Source organism: Bufo bufo, chromosome 2, assembly GCF_905171765.1.
Source record: "Bufo bufo chromosome 2, aBufBuf1.1, whole genome shotgun sequence".
Lineage (NCBI taxonomy): Eukaryota > Metazoa > Chordata > Amphibia > Anura > Bufonidae > Bufo > Bufo bufo.
This window is the reverse complement of record NC_053390.1, coordinates 554,636,807-554,655,972: the sequence shown is the minus strand read 5'-3', so window position 1 is coordinate 554,655,972 and position 19,166 is coordinate 554,636,807. Positions and strand designations below refer to the sequence as shown.

The 19,166-nt window shown below is 45.0% G+C and overlaps 1 protein-coding gene across 2 annotated transcripts in view; it reads right to left on the bottom strand.

Moving 5' to 3' along the window:
* The window catches only part of NPFFR2 (neuropeptide FF receptor 2), a 387,038-nt gene that overhangs the window by 200,459 nt on the left and 167,413 nt on the right, over positions 1 to 19,166 (bottom strand). Inside the window, exon 1 of one of the 2 annotated variants that reach the window (XM_040418125.1) lies at positions 18,528 to 19,132. The exons of the other annotated variant lie outside the window; for it this stretch is intronic. Within the exon in view, the coding sequence (XP_040274059.1) occupies positions 18,528 to 18,586 (59 nt within the window). The 5' untranslated portion in view covers positions 18,587 to 19,132. Of the gene's footprint in view, positions 1 to 18,527; positions 19,133 to 19,166 lie in introns of those variants that run through there. 2 annotated transcript variants of the gene reach the window in all.

Genomic DNA, 19,166 nt, shown 5'->3' with positions numbered 1-19,166 from the left:
AAGGCAGAGGAGGAGCAGGAGGTCGCCAACGCAGTTGTGTCATGGCCAGCTCCTCTGAGGGCAGGGTTAGCATGTCAGAGATGTGGAAAAGTTTTGTCACCACGCCACAGCTAACTGCACCACCACCTGATACGGAACGTGTTAGCAGGAGGCAACATTTCAATAAGATGGTGGAACAGTACCTGTGCACACCCCTCCACGTACTGACTGATGGTTCGGCCCCATTCAACTTCTGGGTCTCCAAATTGTCCACGTGGCCAGAGCTAGCCTTTTATGCCTTGGAGGTGCTGGCCTGCCCGGCGGCCAGCGTTTTGTCTGAACGTGTATTCAGCACGGCAGGGGGCGTCATTACAGACAAACGCAGCCGCCTGTCTACAGCCAATGTGGACAAGCTGACGATCATAAAAATGAACTAGGCATGGATCCCACAGGACCTGTCCATCCCTTGTGCAGATTAGATATTAACTACCTCCCCTTAACAATATATTATTCTACTCCAGGGCACTTCCTCATTCAATACTATTTTTAATTTCATTTTACCATTATATTGTGGGGCAACCCAAAGTTGAATGAACCTCTCCTCTGTCTGGGTGCCGGGGCCTAAATGTGTGACAGTGGCCTGTTCCAGTGGTGGGTGACGTGAAGCCTGATTCTCTGCTATGACATGAAGACTGATTCTGCGCTGACATAAGGCCAGATTCTCTGTTACGGGACCTCTCTCCTCTGCCTGGGTGCCGGGGCCTAAATGTGTGACAGTGGCCTGTTCCAGTGGTGGGTGACGTGAAGCCTGATTCTCTGCTATGACATGAAGACAGATTCTGCGCTGACATAAGGCCAGATTCTCTGTTACGGGACCTCTCTCCTCTGCCTGGGTCTAAATGTGTGACAGTGGCCTGTTCCAGTGGTGGGTGACGTGAAGCCTGATTCTCTGCTATGACATTAAGACAGATTCTGTGCTGACATAAGGCCAGATTCTCTGTTACGGGACGACTCTCCTCTGTCTGGGTGTCGGGGCCTAAATGTGTGACAGTGGCCTGTTCCAGTGGTGGGTGACGTGAAGCCTGATTCTCTGCTATGACATGAATACAGATTCTGTGCTGACAAAAGGCCAGATTCTCTGTTACGGGACCTCTGTCCTCTGCCTGGGTGCCGGGGCCTAAATGTGTGACAGTGGCCTGTTCCAGTGGTGGGTGACGTGAAGCTTGATTCTCTGCTATGACATGAAGACAGATTCTGCGCTGACATAAGGCCAGATTCTCTGTTACGGGACCGCTCTCCTCTGTCTGGGTGCCGGGGCCTAAATGTGTGACAGTGGCCTGTTCCAGTGTTGGGTGACGTGAAGCCTGATTCTCTGCTATGACATGAATACAGATTCTGCGCTGACATAAGGCCAGATTCTCTGTTACGGGACCTCTCTCCTCTGCCTGGGTGCCTGGGCCTAAATGTGTGACAGTGGCCTGTTCCAGTGGTGGGTGACGTGAAGCCTGATTCTCTGCTATGACATGAATACAGATTCTGCGCTGACATAAGGCCAGATTCTCTGTTACGGGACCTCTCTCCTCTGCCTGGGTGCCGGGGCCTAAATGTGTGACAGTGGCCTGTTCCAGTGGTGGCTGACGTGAAGCTTGATTCTCTGCTATGACATGAAGACAGATTCTGCGCTGACATAAGGCCAGATTCTCTGTTACGGAACCGCTCTCCTCTGTCTGGGTGCCGGGGCCTAAATGTGTGACAGTGGCCTGTTCCAGTGGTGGGTGACGTGAAGCCTGATTCTCTGCTATGACATGATTACAGATTCTGCGCTGACATAAGGCCAGATTCTCTGTTACGGGACCTCTCTCCTCTGCCTTGGTGCCTGGGCCTAAATGTGTGACAGTGGCCTGTTCCAGTGGTGGGTGACGTGAAGCCTGATTCTCTGCTATGACATGAATACAGATTCTGCGCTGACATAAGGCCAGATTCTCTGTTACGGGACCTCTCTCCTCTGCCTGGGTGCCTGGGCCTAAATGTGTGACAGTGGCCTGTTCCAGTGGTGGGTGACGTGAAGCCTGATTCTCTGCTATGACATGAATACAGATTCTGCGCTGACATAAGGCCAGATTCTCTGTTACGGGACCTCTCTCCTCTGCCTGGGTGCCGGGGCCTAAATGTGTGACAGTGGCCTGTTCCAGTGGTGGCTGACGTGAAGCTTGATTCTCTGCTATGACATGAAGACAGATTCTGCGCTGACATAAGGCCAGATTCTCTGTTACGGAACCGCTCTCCTCTGTCTGGGTGCCGGGGCCTAAATGTGTGACAGTGGCCTGTTCCAGTGGTGGGTGACGTGAAGCCTGATTCTCTGCTATGACATGATTACAGATTCTGCGCTGACATAAGGCCAGATTCTCTGTTACGGGACCTCTCTCCTCTGCCTTGGTGCCTGGGCCTAAATGTGTGACAGTGGCCTGTTCCAGTGGTGGCTGACGTGAAGCCTGATTCTCTGCTATGACATGAAGACAGATTCTGTGCTGACATAAGGCCAGATTCTCTGTTACGGGACCTCTCTCCTCTGTCTGGGTGCCGGGGCCTAAATGTGTGACAGTGGCCTGTTCCAGTGGTGGGTGACGTGAAGCCTGATTCTCTGCTATGACATGAATACAGATTCTGCGCTGACATAAGGCCAGATTCTCTGTTACGGGACCTCTCTCCTCTGCCTGGGTGCCTGGGCCTAAATGTGTGACAGTGGCCTGTTCCAGTGGTGGGTGACGTGAAGCCTGATTCTCTGCTATGACATTAAGACAGATTCTGTGCTGACATAAGGCCAGATTCTCTGTTACGGGACCTCTCTCCTCTGCCTGGGTGCCGGGGCCTAAATGTGTGACAGTGGCCTGTTCCAGTGGTGGGTGACGTGAAGCCTGATTCTCTGCTATGACATGAATACAGATTCTGCGCTGACATAAGGCCAGATTCTCTGTTACGGGACCTCTCTCCTCTGCCTGGGTGCCTGGGCCTAAATGTGTGACAGTGGCCTGTTCCAGTGGTGGGTGATGTGAAGCCTGATTCTCTGCTATGACATGAATACAGATTCTGCGCTGACATAAGGCCAGATTCTCTGTTACGGGACCTCTCTCCTCTGCCTGGGTGCCGGGGCCTAAATGTGTGACAGTGGCCTGTTCCAGTGGTGGGTGACGTGAAGCCTGATTCTCTGCTATGACATGAAGACTGATTCTGCGCTGACATGAAGCCAGATTCTCTGCTATGGCATGAAGAGACTGATTCTCTGCTGACATGAAGCCAGATTCTTTGCTATGGCATGAAGAGACTGATTCTCTGCTGACGTGAAGCCAGATTCTCTGCTATGGGACCTCTGTCCAATTGATATTGGTTCATTTTTATTTTTTTTATTTTTATTTTAATTCATTTCCCTATCCACATTTGTTTGCAGGGGATTTACCTACATGTTGCTGCCTTTTGCAGCCCTCTAGCTCTTTCCTGGGCTGTTTTACAGCCTTTTTAGTGCCCAAAAGTTCGGGTCCCCATTGACTTCAATGGGGTTCGGGTTCGGGACGAAGTTCGGATCCCGAACCCGAACATTTCCGGGAAGTTCGGCCGAACTTCTCGAACCCGAACATCCAGGTGTTCGCTCAACTCTACCTATAGGTAATCCTGTGATATCTGATTGGTGGCGAAATTAGGGCTGCCAGGGGTTCTATCGATATGACATAATAAGGTGGAGAATGGGAATACTTGCCTAGTGCCGTTCGTAATATGTAGTTCTTCAGACAAGGTACTGTTTAAATAGACGTTTGTGGAGGGTTAGCTATAAAGGGCTCTGATTGCTGATTGTATGTTTCCTAAGAGACCAAATTTGTCTAGTACCACAAAGGCATAGTCCCAATTTATGCATTCAAATACTTTTTTTGGGTCGATAATGAGAAATAGAGCTGGGATATTTTTGTTTGACAGGATTGTGATGTCGATATCCATCTGGTGTTGTCGGGGCCTTGTCTGCCATGTATAAAGTCAATCTGATCATTTTGAATTAGTACAGATAGAATGTTTTTTTAGTCTTGTGGCTAGAATTTTAGCATAGAATTTTATGTTGTTGTTTAATAATGATATAGGTCTTTAGTTTTTCTGTCTCTAGAGGGGATTTGCCTGATTTGGGTATCATGACAATGAGAGCTTTCATCATTTTGGAGGTGGAAATTGTCTCGTGGATAAGACTTATTATATATTTTATGTACTGTAGGTGTGGAAGTAGGATCTGGGAGAATCTTCGGTAGTATTCTGTGGTGAAGTTGTCTGGTCGAGGGGCCTTATGTAGTGTCCTCGATTTTTTTTATTTTTATATTTATGGTGTAAGATAACATATGAATCAGCTCTCCAAATATAATCATTAATTGTAGGGTAGGCCATATAGATTGCAAGGGTGTCTAGTAGATGTTTTCCCACTAGAAAACAATGAATATGAAATAGGTCTAGGCGAGAAGTGAGTATAGTCCCTCTCAGAGGCATGTCTAATCCGCCATACATCTGAGAGCTCATTAGATTCAGTCAGGTGTCTAAACGAGTAGTCTGTTTCTAGTGGTATGAGTAGAATCTAGTTGGGGATTAATAAGAACCTAGACTGCTTGGCATAGGGGGCATATACGTTGACAAGGGAAAACAATCTGTTTTTGATAGTACAAATAGAAATAATATATCTACTTTCTGGATGATATAATGGTCATGTACACAAGTACTAATAGACTGTCCCAGCACCACCAAAATAACCCTCCTTTTTTAATAAGAAGAAAGGAAAATGTTAGGAATTTTCATGTGAATGAGAGATACAGCATGTGTCTATGGTTGAGCGAACCCGAACTATAAAGTTCGGGTTCGTACCGAACTTTAGGATTTTTGGACCCCGGTCCCGAACCCGAAAATTTCAGTAAACGTTCGGGTTCGGGATCAGTGTTCGGCGCTTTCTTGACGCTTTTTGAAAGGCTGCAGAGCAGCCAATCAACAAGCGGTTAACTGTCTGACCTTAGAAGCCATCACAGTCATGCCTACTAATGGCATGGCTGTGATTGGCCAGTGTAGCATGTGACCCAGCCTCTATATAAGCTGGAATCACGTAGCGCTGCACGTCACTCTGCTGTGCTTAGTGTAGGGAGAGGATGCTGCTGGTGATTTCAGGGAGAGAATAGGACTGAATCTTTGCTCAAAATCTGAATCTAACTCAGCGATCTACATACATTGTGTTTTGTGGGTGCAGGGCACAACTTTTTTATCCTGCCCTGAGCCAAGTGACTGAAAAAAAAAATAACTTTAATAAGTCAGTTAGGTGGGCGGCGGCGGCCATTTTATGCAAGCTCAGTGCACTAGCAATGCATCTGAGCTTTTGGGATATTGAAAATCCAAATTTTTTGGGCAATTTACCACATCTGTTGCATTTGCAGGCTTAGTCAGTGTGCAATTTACCGTATTTTTCGCTTTATAAGACGCACTTTTTTTCCCCCAACAGTGGGGGGAAAATGGCCGTGCGTCTTATAAAGCGAATACTTCGCTGGCCGCTATCCTGCACAGCGCGGCCAGCGAAGTATCAGTGACAGTGTGGAGGGAGGAGGCGGGGCCCGGTGCAGTGACTCTACTCTAATACACCGGGCCCCGCAACTGTTAAACATTCAATCTGATAGTATATGCTCTGTAGGGGCGGCTCTTACTATAGTACCGTAAGTATAGCGCAGACCGGCATCTGCCTCGGTCATGCGCCGCTTGCCGCACCTCCTTCCTCATGCGCCGTCTGCTCCAGCTCCCTCTGTCATGCGCCGTCTGCTCCAGCTCCCTCTGCCATGCGCCGCCTGCCCCAGCTCCCTCTGTCATGCGCCGCCTGCCTGTTCATTCATAAAGTGAGATAAGCAGGCAGGCGGCGCATGAGGAGGGAGCTGGGGCAGACGGCGCATGACAGAAGGAGCTGCGGCAGGTGGCGCATGACCGATGGAGATGCCGGTCTGCGCTATACTTACGGTACTAAAGTAAGAGCCGCCCGTACAGAGCATATACTATCAGATTGAATGTTTAACAGTTGCGGGGCCCGGTGTATTAGAGTAGAGTCACTACACCGGGCCCCGCCTCCTCCCTCCACACTGATGCATCTGATGGGGGATCTGTAGATGACACTTATGGGGATCTGTGGATGACATAAGTGTCATCCACAGAGCCCCATAAGTGTCATGCACAGATCCCCCCTCAGTGTAATGCACAGATCCCCCCTCTGTCATTCACAGATCCCCCCCATCAGTGTCATCCACAGATCCCCCCCATCAGTGTCATCCACAGATCCCCCCATCAGTGTCATCCACAGATCCCCCCATCAGTGTCATCCACAGATCCCCCCATCAGTGTCATCCACAGATCCCCCCATCAGTGTCATCCACAGATCCCCCCATCAGTGTCATCCACAGATCCCCCCCATCAGTGTCATCCACAGATCCCCCCATCAGTGTCATCCACAGATCCCCCCATCAGTGTCATCCACAGATCCCCCCAACAGTGCGTCATCCACAGATCCCCCCATAACAGTGCGTCATCCACAGATCCCCATAACAGTGCGTCATCCACAGATCCCCCCATAACAGTGCGTCATCCACAGATCCCTCCATAACAGTGCGTCATCCACAGACCCCTCAAAACAGTGTCTTCCACAGACCACCATTAGTTCAAAAGCACACCTTTTGGTTCAAAATATTTTTTTCTTATTTTCCTCCTCAAAAACTTAGGTGCGTCTTATCATCAGGTGCGTCTTATAAAGCGAAAAATACGGTAAGTTAGAAATACAGCCATCATTTTCTGGGTTTTAAAAAACACTATTTTTGTGCCAAAAACCACTATTTTCCAGATCTGCAAGTGTTAAATTCAAGTTTAATATATACAGCTTTCATATTCTGTTACCAAAAAAACACTTTTTTGACAATATACAACATCTGGATCAGTCAGTGTGCAATTTAAGTTAGAAATACAGCCATCATTTTCTCGGGTTTTAAAAACACACTTTTTTGCCAAAAAACACTATTTTCCTGATCTGCAAGTGTTAAATTCAAGTTTAATATATACAGCTTTCATATTCTGTTACAAAAAAAAACACTTTTCTGGCAATATACAACATCTGGATTAGTCAGTGTGCAATTTACGCTAGAAATACAGCCATCATTTTCTGGGGTTTTAAAAACACACTTTTTGCCAAAAAACAAGATTTTCCTGATCTGCGAGTGTTAAATTCAAGTTTAATATATACAGCTTTCATATTCTGTTACCAAAAAAACACTTTTTTGGCAATATACAACATCTGGATTAGTCAGTGTGCAATTTAGGCTAGAAATACAGCCATCATTTTCTGGGGTTTTAAAAACTCACTTTTTTGCCAAAAAACACTATTTTCAGGCCTTGCAGCATCAGCACGTGTGAAATTACAGGCTTATATACTGCTGTCAAATTCAGTTATTAAACAAACACCCATTTGGGCAAAAAAAGTTTATTTGGCAGCCTTTGCTGCATATGTCATTATGACATACACCCTTTATACATTTGGGTTTTATTCAGATATTTGAAATACCACTATTTGGTGCACAAATCTTTAATTCAGGCATACTGTGGGTCAGGCCGTGTGAGATACACCCTGTATATACAGGGCTTATATTCTTTCATTAATAAAACACCCTTTTTGGGGCAAAATACACAATATTTCAGGCCTTGCAGCATCTTGACATTTGAAATTCCTGGGTTATATAATGCTGCCATATTCAGCTATTAAACAAACACCCGTTTGGGAAAAAAAAGTTTATTTGGCAACCTTTGCTGCATATGTCAATGTGAGATACACCCTTTATACATTTGGGTTATATTTGAAATACCGCCATTTGGTGCACAAATCTTTAATTCAGGCCTACTGTTGGTCAGGCCGTGTGAGATACAACCTTTAAATACAGGGGTTTGATTCAGGTATTTAACCCCTTAAGGACTCAGCAATATTTCACCTTAAGGCCTTGGCCATTTTTTGCAAATCTGACCAGTGTCACTTTAAGTGCTGATAACTTTAAAACGCTTTGACTTATCCAGGCCATTCTGAAATTGTCTTTTTGTCACGTAGTGTACCTTATGACACTGGTAAAATGAAGTTAAAAAAAATCATTTTTATTTATAAAATAATACCAAATTTACCCAAAATTTTTTAAAAATTGCAAATTTCCAAGTTTCAATTTCTCTACTTCTATAATACATAGTAATACCTCCAAAAATAGTTATTACTTTACATTCCCCATATGTTTACTTCATGTTTAGATCATTTTGGGAATGATATTTTATTTTTTGGGGATGTTACAAGGCTTAGAAGTTTAGAAGCAAATCTTGAAATTTTTCAGAAATTTTCAAAAACCCACTTTTTAGGGACCAGTTCAGGTCTGAAGTCACTTTGCAAGGCTTACATAATAGAAACCACCCAAAAATGACCCAATTCTATAAACTAAACCCCTCAAGGTATTCAAAACTGATTTTAAAAACTTTGTTAACCCTTTAGGTGTTCCACAAGAGTTAATGGCAAATGGTGTTAAAATTTCAGAATTTAGATTTTTTGGAAAATCTTCCATTTTAATAAATTTTTTCCAGTAACAAAGCAAGGGTTAACAGCCAAACAAAATTCTATATTTATTGCCCCAATTCTGTAGTTTGCAGAAAAACCCCATATGTGGCCGTAAACTACTGTACGGGCACACATTATGGCATAGAGGGAAAGGTGCGCCGTATGGTTTTTAGAAGGCAGATTTTGCTGGACTGGTTTTTATTGACACCATGTCCCATTTGAAGCCCCCCTGATGCACCCCTAGAAACTCCAAAAAGTGACCACATATAAGAAGCTACACCCCTCAAGGTATTCAAAACTGATTTTGCAAACTTTGTTAACCCTTTAGGTGTTGCACAAGATTTAATGGAAAATAGAGATACAATTTCAAAATTTCAGTTTTTTGGCAGATTTTCCATTTTAATATATTTTTTCCAGTTACAAAACAAGGGTTAACAGCCAAACAAAACTCATTATTTATGGCCCTGATTCTGTAGTTTACAGAAACACCCCATATGTGGTCGTAAACTGCTGGACGGGCACACGGCAGGGCGCAGAAGGAAAGGAATGCCATACGGTTTTTGGAAGGCAGATTTTGCTGGACTGTTTTTTTTGACACCATGTCCCATTTGAAGCCCCCCTGATGCACCCCTAGAGTAGAAACTCCAAAAAAGTGACCCCATTTTAGAAACTACGGGATAGGGTGGCAGTTTTGTTGGTACTAGTTTAGGGTACATATGATTTTTGGTTGCTCTATATTACACTTTTTGTGAGGCAAGATAACAAGAAAAAGCTTTTTTGACACCGTTTTTTTTTGTTATTTACAACATTCATCTGACAGGTTAGATCATGTAGTATTTTTATAGAGCAGGTTGTCACGGACGTGGCGATACCTAATATGTATAATTTTTTTATTTATGTAAGTTTTACACAATGATTTCATTTTTGAAACAAAAAACATCATGTTTTAGTGTCTCCATAGTCTGAGCCAAAGTTTTTTCAGTTTTTGGGCGATTATCTTAGGTAGGGTCTAATTTATTGTGGGATGAGATGACGGTTTGATTGGCACTATTTTGGGGTGCATATGACTTTTTCATTGCTTGCTATTACACTTTTTGTGATGTAAGATGACAAAAAAAAGCTTTTTTTACACCGTTTTTATTTTAATTTTTTTACGGTGGTCACCTGAGGGGTTAGGTCATGTGATATTTTTATATAGCCGGTCGATACAGATGCGGCGATACCTAATATGTATACTTTTTTTTATTTATGTAAATTTTACACAATGATTTCATTTTTGAAACAAAAAAATCATGTTTTAGTGTTTCCATAGTCTAAGAGCCATAGTTTTTTCAGTTTTTTGGGCGATTATCTTGGGTAGGGTATGATTTTTGCGGGATGAGATGATGGTTTGATTGGTGCTATTTTGGCGTACATGCGACTTTTTTGATCACTTTTATTACCTTTTTTGTGAAGTAAGGTGGGCAAAATTTTAATTTTCCCATACTTTTTTTTTTTTATGGCCTTCACCGTGCGGGGAAAGTGACATGACCGTTTTATAGATCAGGTCGTTATGGACGCGGCGATACCTAATATGTGTAGTGTATTTTATTTTTAAAATTTTTATTTAGTGATAAATGTGTTTTTTTTATCTTTACTTTTTTTTACTTTTTTTTATCTTTACTTTTTAATTTTTTTTGACCCAGACCCGGTTCTTGAAGATCCAGTGGGTATGATGTCTGTATAATACAGTACAGTACACTATATAGTGTATTGTACTGTATTTTACTTACACTTTGTCTGAACAGATCTATGCCTTTAGTACAGATCTGTTCAGCACCATGGACAGCAGGATGCCTGAGAAGGCGTCCTGTTGCCATGGGAACCTTCCCCGTTTGCTTAGTTGTAGCCACAACTGAGCAGACGGGGAAGGGTAAGGGGGGGGCCTCTGTCACCCCACTCTGTCTGGGGGCTGCAAAGGCACAGCAGCCCCCCGATGGGAGAGGGAGGGAGCTCCCTGACCCTGACTGTTAACCTTTTTCATACAGCGGTCCGTACAGACCGCGGTATGGAAAGGGTTAAACGGCTGACATCTGCACAGATGTCAGCCGTTTATACCAGAGTGTCAGCAATGTGCTGACACTCTGGTATACCCACTGGCCACCAATGAATTTTCGAAAGCAGGCGGGCGGGGGATCGCGATCCCGCCTGACACACCACCCGTCTCCCGCACCGCCCGGACCGCCCGCAACCCTCCCTGCACCACCCGCCGCCATAAAATCATTCAGGGGGGCATTTTAAAGTTTCTGATCCCCGCGGTCAGGGACCGTGGGGATCAGAAACTGCAGAAATCACAGCAAACCGCAGGTCTGAATTGACCTGCGGTTGCGGCGATCGCCGATACGGGGGGTCACATGATCCCCCCCTGGCATTGTGACAGGATGCCGGCTGAATGATTTCAGCCGGCATCCTGTTTGGATTAACCCCCGCGTCACCGCAATCACGATTTAAACTTGGGACATACCGGTACGCCCTGAGTCCTTAAGGATTCGGGAAATAGGGCGTAATCTTTAAATATTTAATTGAGGCCTACTGTGGGTCAGGCCGTGTGAGATACACCCTTTACCTACAGGGGTTTGATTCAGGTATTTGAAATACAGCCATTTTGGGCAAATACATCTTTAATTGAGGCCTATTGTGGGTCAGGCCGTGTGAGATACACCCTTTAAATACAGGGGTTTGATTCAGGTATTTGAAATACAGCAATTTTTGGGCAAACAAATGTTTAATTGAGGCCTACTGTGGGTCAGGCCGTGTGAGATACACCCTTTACATACAGGGGTTTGATTCAGGTATTTGAAATACAGCCATTTTAGGACAAAATACATCTTTAATTGAGGCCTACTGTGGGTCAGGCCGTGTGAGATACACGATTTAAATACAGGGGTTTGATTCATGTATTTGAATTACAGCCATTTTGGGCAAACAAATGTTTAATTGAGGCCTACTGTGGGTTAGGCCGTGTGAGATACACCCTTTACATACTGTCGTTATATTCTAATATTAATTAAACACCCATTTAGGGCAAGATCCTAAATTCGAGAAATATGAGGAGAGCGTCAAATAAGGGACGTGGCCCAGGTCGTGGTGCTGCAGGTGGAGCTCCTGTTGCAGGTAGAGGACGTGGTCGATCTGTGCCACACACACAAGTGAAACCCCTTCCTCAGGTGCGAGTAGGCGACAGAACCTGCTGTGGTATTTGGTCGAGCCTAATGCGGCTCTACGAATGGTGAGGCCTGAACAAGTACAGGCGATAGTAGATTGGGTTGCTGACAGTGGATCCAGTACCTTAACATCGTCTCCCACCCAGTCTCCTGCTGAAAGACCACAGTTGGCACCTGCAGCCGATGTCCATCAGTCTTTCACCTCACCCCCTTGCAAATCAGCCAAGCAGTCTGAGCCCCAAATCATGCAGCAGTCTCTTCTGCTTTTTGATGACTGTTAGCAGGGTTTCCCAGGGCCATCCACCTATCCCTGCCCCAGAAGTGGAAGAGACTGAGTGCACCGATGCCCAACCACTTATCTTTCAAGATGAGTACATGGGAGGACCTTTGCAGCACATCTCGGATGATTACAAAACACAGGTGCCAACTGCTGGGGCTTTTGAAAGTGTGCAGATCGACAAGGAAGGCAGGGGTAAGACTGGGTGGAAGATGATGTGGAGGACGATGAGGTCCTCGACCCCACATGTAATCAAGGTCATGCGAGTGACCTATGTAGTTTGGAGGAAGAGGCGGTGGTCGCACAGAGCCACCAGCACAGCAGAAGAGGGAGCAGGGTGAAAAAGCGGAGTGGCCGTCCTCTAGACAGTACGCCTGCTACTGCCAACTGCAGCAAGGGACCGAGCACACCAAAGCCAGCTCCAAGGAGTTCCCTGGCATGGCAGTTCTTTAGACAATGTGCTGATGACAAGACACGAGTGGTTTGCACGCTGTGCAATCAGAGCCTGAAGCGAGGCATAAACGTTCTCAACCTGAGCACAACCTGCATGACCAGGCATTTAAGTCTAAAGCACGAGTTGCAGTGGAGTAGACACCTCAAAAACCAAGAAAGGTCTCTGGCTCCTCCTGCTTCCCCTTCTGCTGCAGTCTCGGCCTCTTCATCCACCTCTGGAGTGACAGTGCCACCTGCCACCCCGCAAACAGAGGATCTGCCAGCAACACCAACACCTGGGTCACCAAGCATCTCCACAATGTCCCACTGAAGCATTCAGCTCTCTATCTCCCAAACGCTGGAGAGGAAGAGGAAGTACCCCCCTACCCACCCGCGATCCCTAGCCCTGAATGCCAGCATTTCTAAATTACTGGCCTTTGAAATGCTGTCATTCCGTCTGGTGGAAACGGATAGTTTTAAAGGCCTTATGGTGGTGGCTGTCCCAGAGTACGTCTTGCCCAGCCGCCACTACTTTTCCAGGCGAGCCATCTCTTCCCTACACAACCAAGTAGGGGACAGAATCAGGTGTGCACTGCTCAATGCCATCTGTGGCAAGGTGCACCTGACTACGGATACGTGGACCAGTAAGCACGGTCAGGGCTGTTATATCTTCATAACAGCACACTGGGTAAATGCAGTGGCGGCTGGGCCTGAGGCGGATAGCAGTTTGGCGCATGTCCTTCCACCACCAAGGATTGCAGGGTGCTTCAGTTTGCCTCCTGTTGCTTCCTCCTCCTACTCTGCTTCCTCATCTTCTACTAGCTCCTCATCTGGTCAGCGTAACACCTTCAACACCAACTTCAGCACAGCCAGGGGTAAATGACAGCAGGCAGTTTTAAAACGTATCCGTTTGGGGGACAAACCCCATACCGCACAGGAGCTGTGGACGGGCCTTGAACAACAGACCGATGAGTGGTTTGTGCCAGTCAGCCTCAAGCCCGGCCTGGTGGTGTGCTATAATGGGCGAAATCTCGTAGCAGCTCTGGGACTATCCGGTTTGACGCACATGGTGGAGCAGTATGTGTGCACACGCCTACACGTACTGAATGACGGGTCTGCCCCCTTCAACTTCTGGGTCTCCAAATTGGGCACATGGCCTGAGCTTGCCCTTTACACCTTGGAGGTGCTGGCCTGCCCTGCAGCCAGTGTTTTATCTGAACGTGTGTTTAGCACGGCAGGGGGCGTCATCACAGACAAACGCAGCCGCCTGTCTACAGTCAATGTGGACAAGCTCACGTTCATCCAGGCATGGATCCCACAGGACTTGTCCGTACCTTGTGCAGAATAGACATGTACACCGGCACTAACCAGCCATTGTTATACTGCAGCGCAATTGCTCATTCTTGTATTTTGGATATTTCACACTCTTTTAGAGTGTACCCTAATTTAAAATAATAAAATTAAAACCAAAAACCTGTGTTGGCTACCTCGTCCTACGTCCACCGCCTCCTCAAACTCCTACTCCATATGGAACTCCACCTCATAAATCTAATATTTTTTTTTTATTTGTACGTATTTTATTTTATATCAATTCACTACTTTGTCAGTTACATTTTCTGGTGAAATTCACAAATTTTTGTGTGTGATGTACCACTGCTATACCTAGTAGTCCGGCTAAAAAAATTTATAAATTATCAGTTACATTTTCATTTGAAATTCAACATTTTTTGGGTGTGAAGTACCACTGCTATACCTAGTAGACCTGTAAAAAAATAATAATTGTCAGTTACATATTCTGGTGAAATTCACAAATCTTTGGGTGTATAGTACCACTGCTATACCTAGTAGACAGATAAAAAAAAAAAAAAATTGTCTAATACATTTTAGGGTGAAATTCATTAATTTTTGGGTGTTATGTACCACTGATATACCTAGTAGACAGGTAAAAAAAAAAAATTCTATAATGTGTCTGTTACATTTTTGGGTGAAAATCCCCAATTTTTGGGTGTGATGTACCACTGCTATACCTGGTAGACAGGTAAAAAAAAAATTATATTATTTGTCAGTTACATTTTAGGGTCAAATTCACCAATTTTTGGGTGTAATATACCCCTCCTCTACCTAGTTGACAGCTTAATAAATTTCAATTTTTATTTTACATTTTTGGGTGACAATAAACAATTTTTTTCTGCCATAGACCCCCTTCTCTACCAAGTAGACAGGTTAATACATTTCTGTAATTTTTCTGTTACATTCTTGGGTTGACATTATACAATTTTAGACGTGAATAAACCCCTGCTCTGCATAGGTGACAGGGAATAAAATTATTTCTGAAATGCTTCTTTAATTGATGCGCGCCACCTCCTTTGATTCAATGCTTAAACTTAAACAAGTTGTACCACATTTGCACTTCAATAGTTTGTCCCACATTTCCGTTATACTCTTTTGGCCAACATATTCGCCTCAATAGCTTTTCCCACATTTCCGCTTGACTCTTTTGTCCCACATTTGGGCTTCTGTAATTTGTACAACATTTGCGCCTCAATAGCTTTTCCCACATTACTGCTCGATCCCCAATTTTTTAAATAAATTTATCTCCCCTAAACTTGGTCTCTTTTTCTCACGCTCCCTCTTCGGCATGGAACCCTGATTCCCATCCACCCGTGATCACCATGGTAGGCGCATAAAAGAACATCGAAAGTTGATAGAGCACATATCAAATTGGATCGTGAACATCACGGAGACGTGTGACATGGTGGGGCAGTAAGTATGCACACACCTACACAAACTGACTGACACGGGTCAGCACCTGCAACTTCTGGGTCTCCAAATTGGGCACATGGCCTGAGCTTGCCCTTTACCCCTTGGAGGTGCTGGCCTGCCCTGCAGCCAGTGTATTGTCTGAACGTGTGTTTAGCACGACTGGAGGGTTATAGTTCCCAATGTTTTGAGGTGTACCCTAATTTAAAAAAATTAAAATAAATTTTAAACCAAAAAGCATTGTAGGCTACCTCCTCCTCCTCCACCGCCACTTCCACCTACACCGCCACATCCACCGCCTTCTCAACCTCCTACTCCATATGGACCTCGTCCTCCTAGATCAAGATTAATATTTTTTTATTTTTACGTATTTTATGTTATTTTAAGTAATTTCCCTATCCACATTTGTTTGCAGAGCACTTGCCATGCACTTAAACACATTTTGATGACATTTGCAGCCCTCTAGCCCTTTCCATTACATTTTTACAGCCATTTTAGTGCTCAAAAGTTCGCGTCCCCATTGACTTCAATGGGGTTCAGGGTCAAGTTCGGATCAAGTTTGGGTCCCGAACTCAAACTTTTTTCTGAAGTTCGGCCGAACCCGTCGAACACGAACATCCAGGTGTCCGCTCAACTCTGTCTCTTCCATGCAAATATCAATTTTTTGTTCTCTCTCCCTAGATTTTTCCTTTTGAAAGGGGAGTTTAAGCCCCTTGCATTAATAGACATAATTTTAATAGCCATGGTGACATAATATTGAGGTAGCTTGAGTCAGTAATTTACAATTATGAGAGGGCGCCAGTAGGCAGCGGCAGGAAACATTTCCATTGTCAGGATACAGAACGTTTTTCAGACCTGGATCAGGAGCCAGCACTCAGCGTCTATCATCATAAGAGACCACAAGAAACCAGTAAAAAATAACTGTATAAAAAACATTATACCTGACCTATGGTCAAACAGAATATTGTATATTTCCGAATAAGGTGGGGTATACAATTCTGGGCATGCGTGAAGCACAGCAAATCAGATGTGCAGCCCAGCTCACTTGCACCTAGAAAAATAAATAGGTACAGTTACTTGTTGTTGGCTGTGGACCATTCTATCGCAATGCGAGGCAATGTAGAGCTGCTTCCTTTAGGTGTTGGGGTTGCAGGGGTGATCTTCCAGGATTTCAAGAAGTCCCTCTTCTGGGGATTTAATAATGTGTGTCAAGCCATTGGAGACTAGAAGGATCTTGATTGTAAAGCTCCATCTGTACTGGATGTTATTTTGGTGCAGGGTCTGGGTCAGTGGAAGGTACTTCCTTCTTGCTTGGAGGGTTACTGCTGAAAGATAAGTGAGCAGCTTTAATACAGAGTAGGATGCTGTCAAATTTAGGGTCTTCCTCGTCTTGGCCAGTAATTGTTCCTTAATGTGAAAAAACTTAAATCTGGCGAGGACGTCTCTGGAGGCATCTGCTGGTTGGTTAGATGGTTTCAACATTCTCTATGCGCACTGTCAACGCTTAATTATTTTGCTTCAGGAATATACGTACTCTGGCCAAAGCTGTGATACAGAACACTAGGGATGAGTCAGGGCTCCCCCAAAATTTTATGTTTTATCTACTCTTATACTCCAGATCAATAACTTTAGGCTACATGCACACGATTGTATGTGTTTTGCGCTCCGCAAATTGTGGATCTGAAAAACGAAACAAAAACTATGACATTTAGATGCCGTACTTTTTTTTGCGGATTTATTGTAACAATGCCTAAAACGGACAAGAATAGGACCTGTTAAAAAAAAATTGCGGGGCTACGGAACGGACATACTGATGTGGACAGCACGCGGTGTGCTGTCCACATTTTTTGCGGACCAATTGAAATGAATGGGTCCACATCCTATCCGCAAAAAAAGCGGAATGGACACGGAAACAAAGTTAGTGTGCATGTAGCCTTACCCTGTAGTGCCTCAATGGTGTCCTTGTGTGAGGCCACAAAGTTCATTGTGTGAGGAGGCAAAGGACTCCATCTTAGGTTTAATATGTATGACTATTTCTCCCATGTCATCAAGTGCCTGCTGGATGGGGGAGATTGCTTTTTTAAAATCACTGTGTAAGTAGTTCTGCAACATGCTCAGCATTTCCTTTAGAAGTGGCACAGAAAACTCTTCATTGGCTATTTGAAAGTCTTCAAAGAAGTCTACTGGTCCCCTTAGATGCATCTTTATGTATAATAAAACTTCGTTCTCAGAGGTCTGGACCTGGGGCTTTAGTTTCCGTTTTGCAGGACTTAAAGTTGGGGAGCTGTCCTTCTCAGAACTTGTGGATAAGATAGCTTTGTGTCCTCTATTGTGGTGCATCTCAGGTGACCAGGCGTCAGGAGGTCGTTGTTTCCCAGGAGCGGGAAAGTCACCCATATTAGCAGTTCTTGTCTGTTATCTTGTGACCCATTTTCTGAATTCTCTATCTCTGAATCGTTATTACCCTTCATCTTTGCAGCAGATGTTTTATGTTGTGCTGCAAGTTTCTCTTGTAAGTCATGAAGAGGAGAGGAGTCCTCAGAAGGTGAAGGAACATTGCTTGTGGATCACGCTGAGTCCTCTGACAGAGAGCCGACACCATCTTTCATCAAAGCCTTCTTCACAGACATCGGTGTGTATCTCAAAGTAGAGGGTGTAGGAACCCTCGTGGAGCATTTCCTGCCTATGTGGAGCATTGAGATATCCAATCTGGATGCTTTTTAGGTCATTGGCAAAGATAAGGACTCTATAGTGAGCTGGACTAGTGAGGAGCCATGTGTTCATGTAGCCGTACTGCTCAGAAGCCAAACCACAGACCCCTGTGAAGTTAAGCTTGGTCCGCTGGGTGTCAGCACTCCCTAAGCCGTGATGAAAACTCCCTTCAAGATGACACTGGGCAATAAAGTAGAGAGAGCATACAGGGCAAGTTAATGCCACTGTTTTTAGTTTGCCTGCCAAGAAGTCCATGGGGCCAGGGAACAGGTTATTTGCCATAGTCTAGGTAGGCCGGAACCTGGGTACTGAGGCATGAGGTCTCCACTTGCCAATTTGCTTCAGCCTGACGTGCAAAGTGAAAAAACTGCTCTATTATGTGAAGGAGACTGAAAAGGCTCCAGCTGCTGCAGTGACTTTTGCTACTTGTGGGAGGTGGAGAGGGGTTTCCCTTTCAGACACGCTGGCAGCAGGCACCTGCTCGTCCAAAGCTGCAGCAAGCTGCGTACATAGTCTTTCCTGGTAATAACATAATTTGGCCTACCTTTGGGAGGGAGGAAACCTTTCCCCCATTTTGCTTTGATAGTGAAGGTCCAAAAGCATGGCTATCCAGAAATCATCAGATTGCTTGATGTCAATGATGCGCCTGTCATGGTAGAATGCAAGTTACTATATAGCTCTGGCCAGCATGACTGAGGAGCCAGTTCTTTCTGACTCCACTCTCTCAGTGAGAAGATTGGGTCTGGGCCAGTGTCACTGTCATCATTATCCTGAAAAACCGTCTTCTCATCCAGTGGCAGCTCCTCATCCTCCTCCTCCAAGTGACTTTCTCCTTGTGGGTCTTCAACAGCTACAGGGTGGACTGCAAGACGCGTTAGCTGTTTTTATTTCACCAACACCCCTGGCTGCATGAGCGTCAGCGTCTGTTCTAAGATAAATATGAAGGGGATGAAGAACAACTGCAGCATGAACAGCATAAGCTGCCACTACCTTACCTTGAAACAGCACATGCTCCCTGCTGAAGCGATCTAGGGCATGACAAAATCATTCACAACTTTATGCGGCTTGTACAGACACTCTAGCATGTGCAATGTTGAAATCCAGCCAGTTGGAATGTCGTGGTTTAAGCCATGTAGCGGCGAACTGTTCTGTCTCTGCAAGCCTAGGAGAGTGTTCCTTGCCA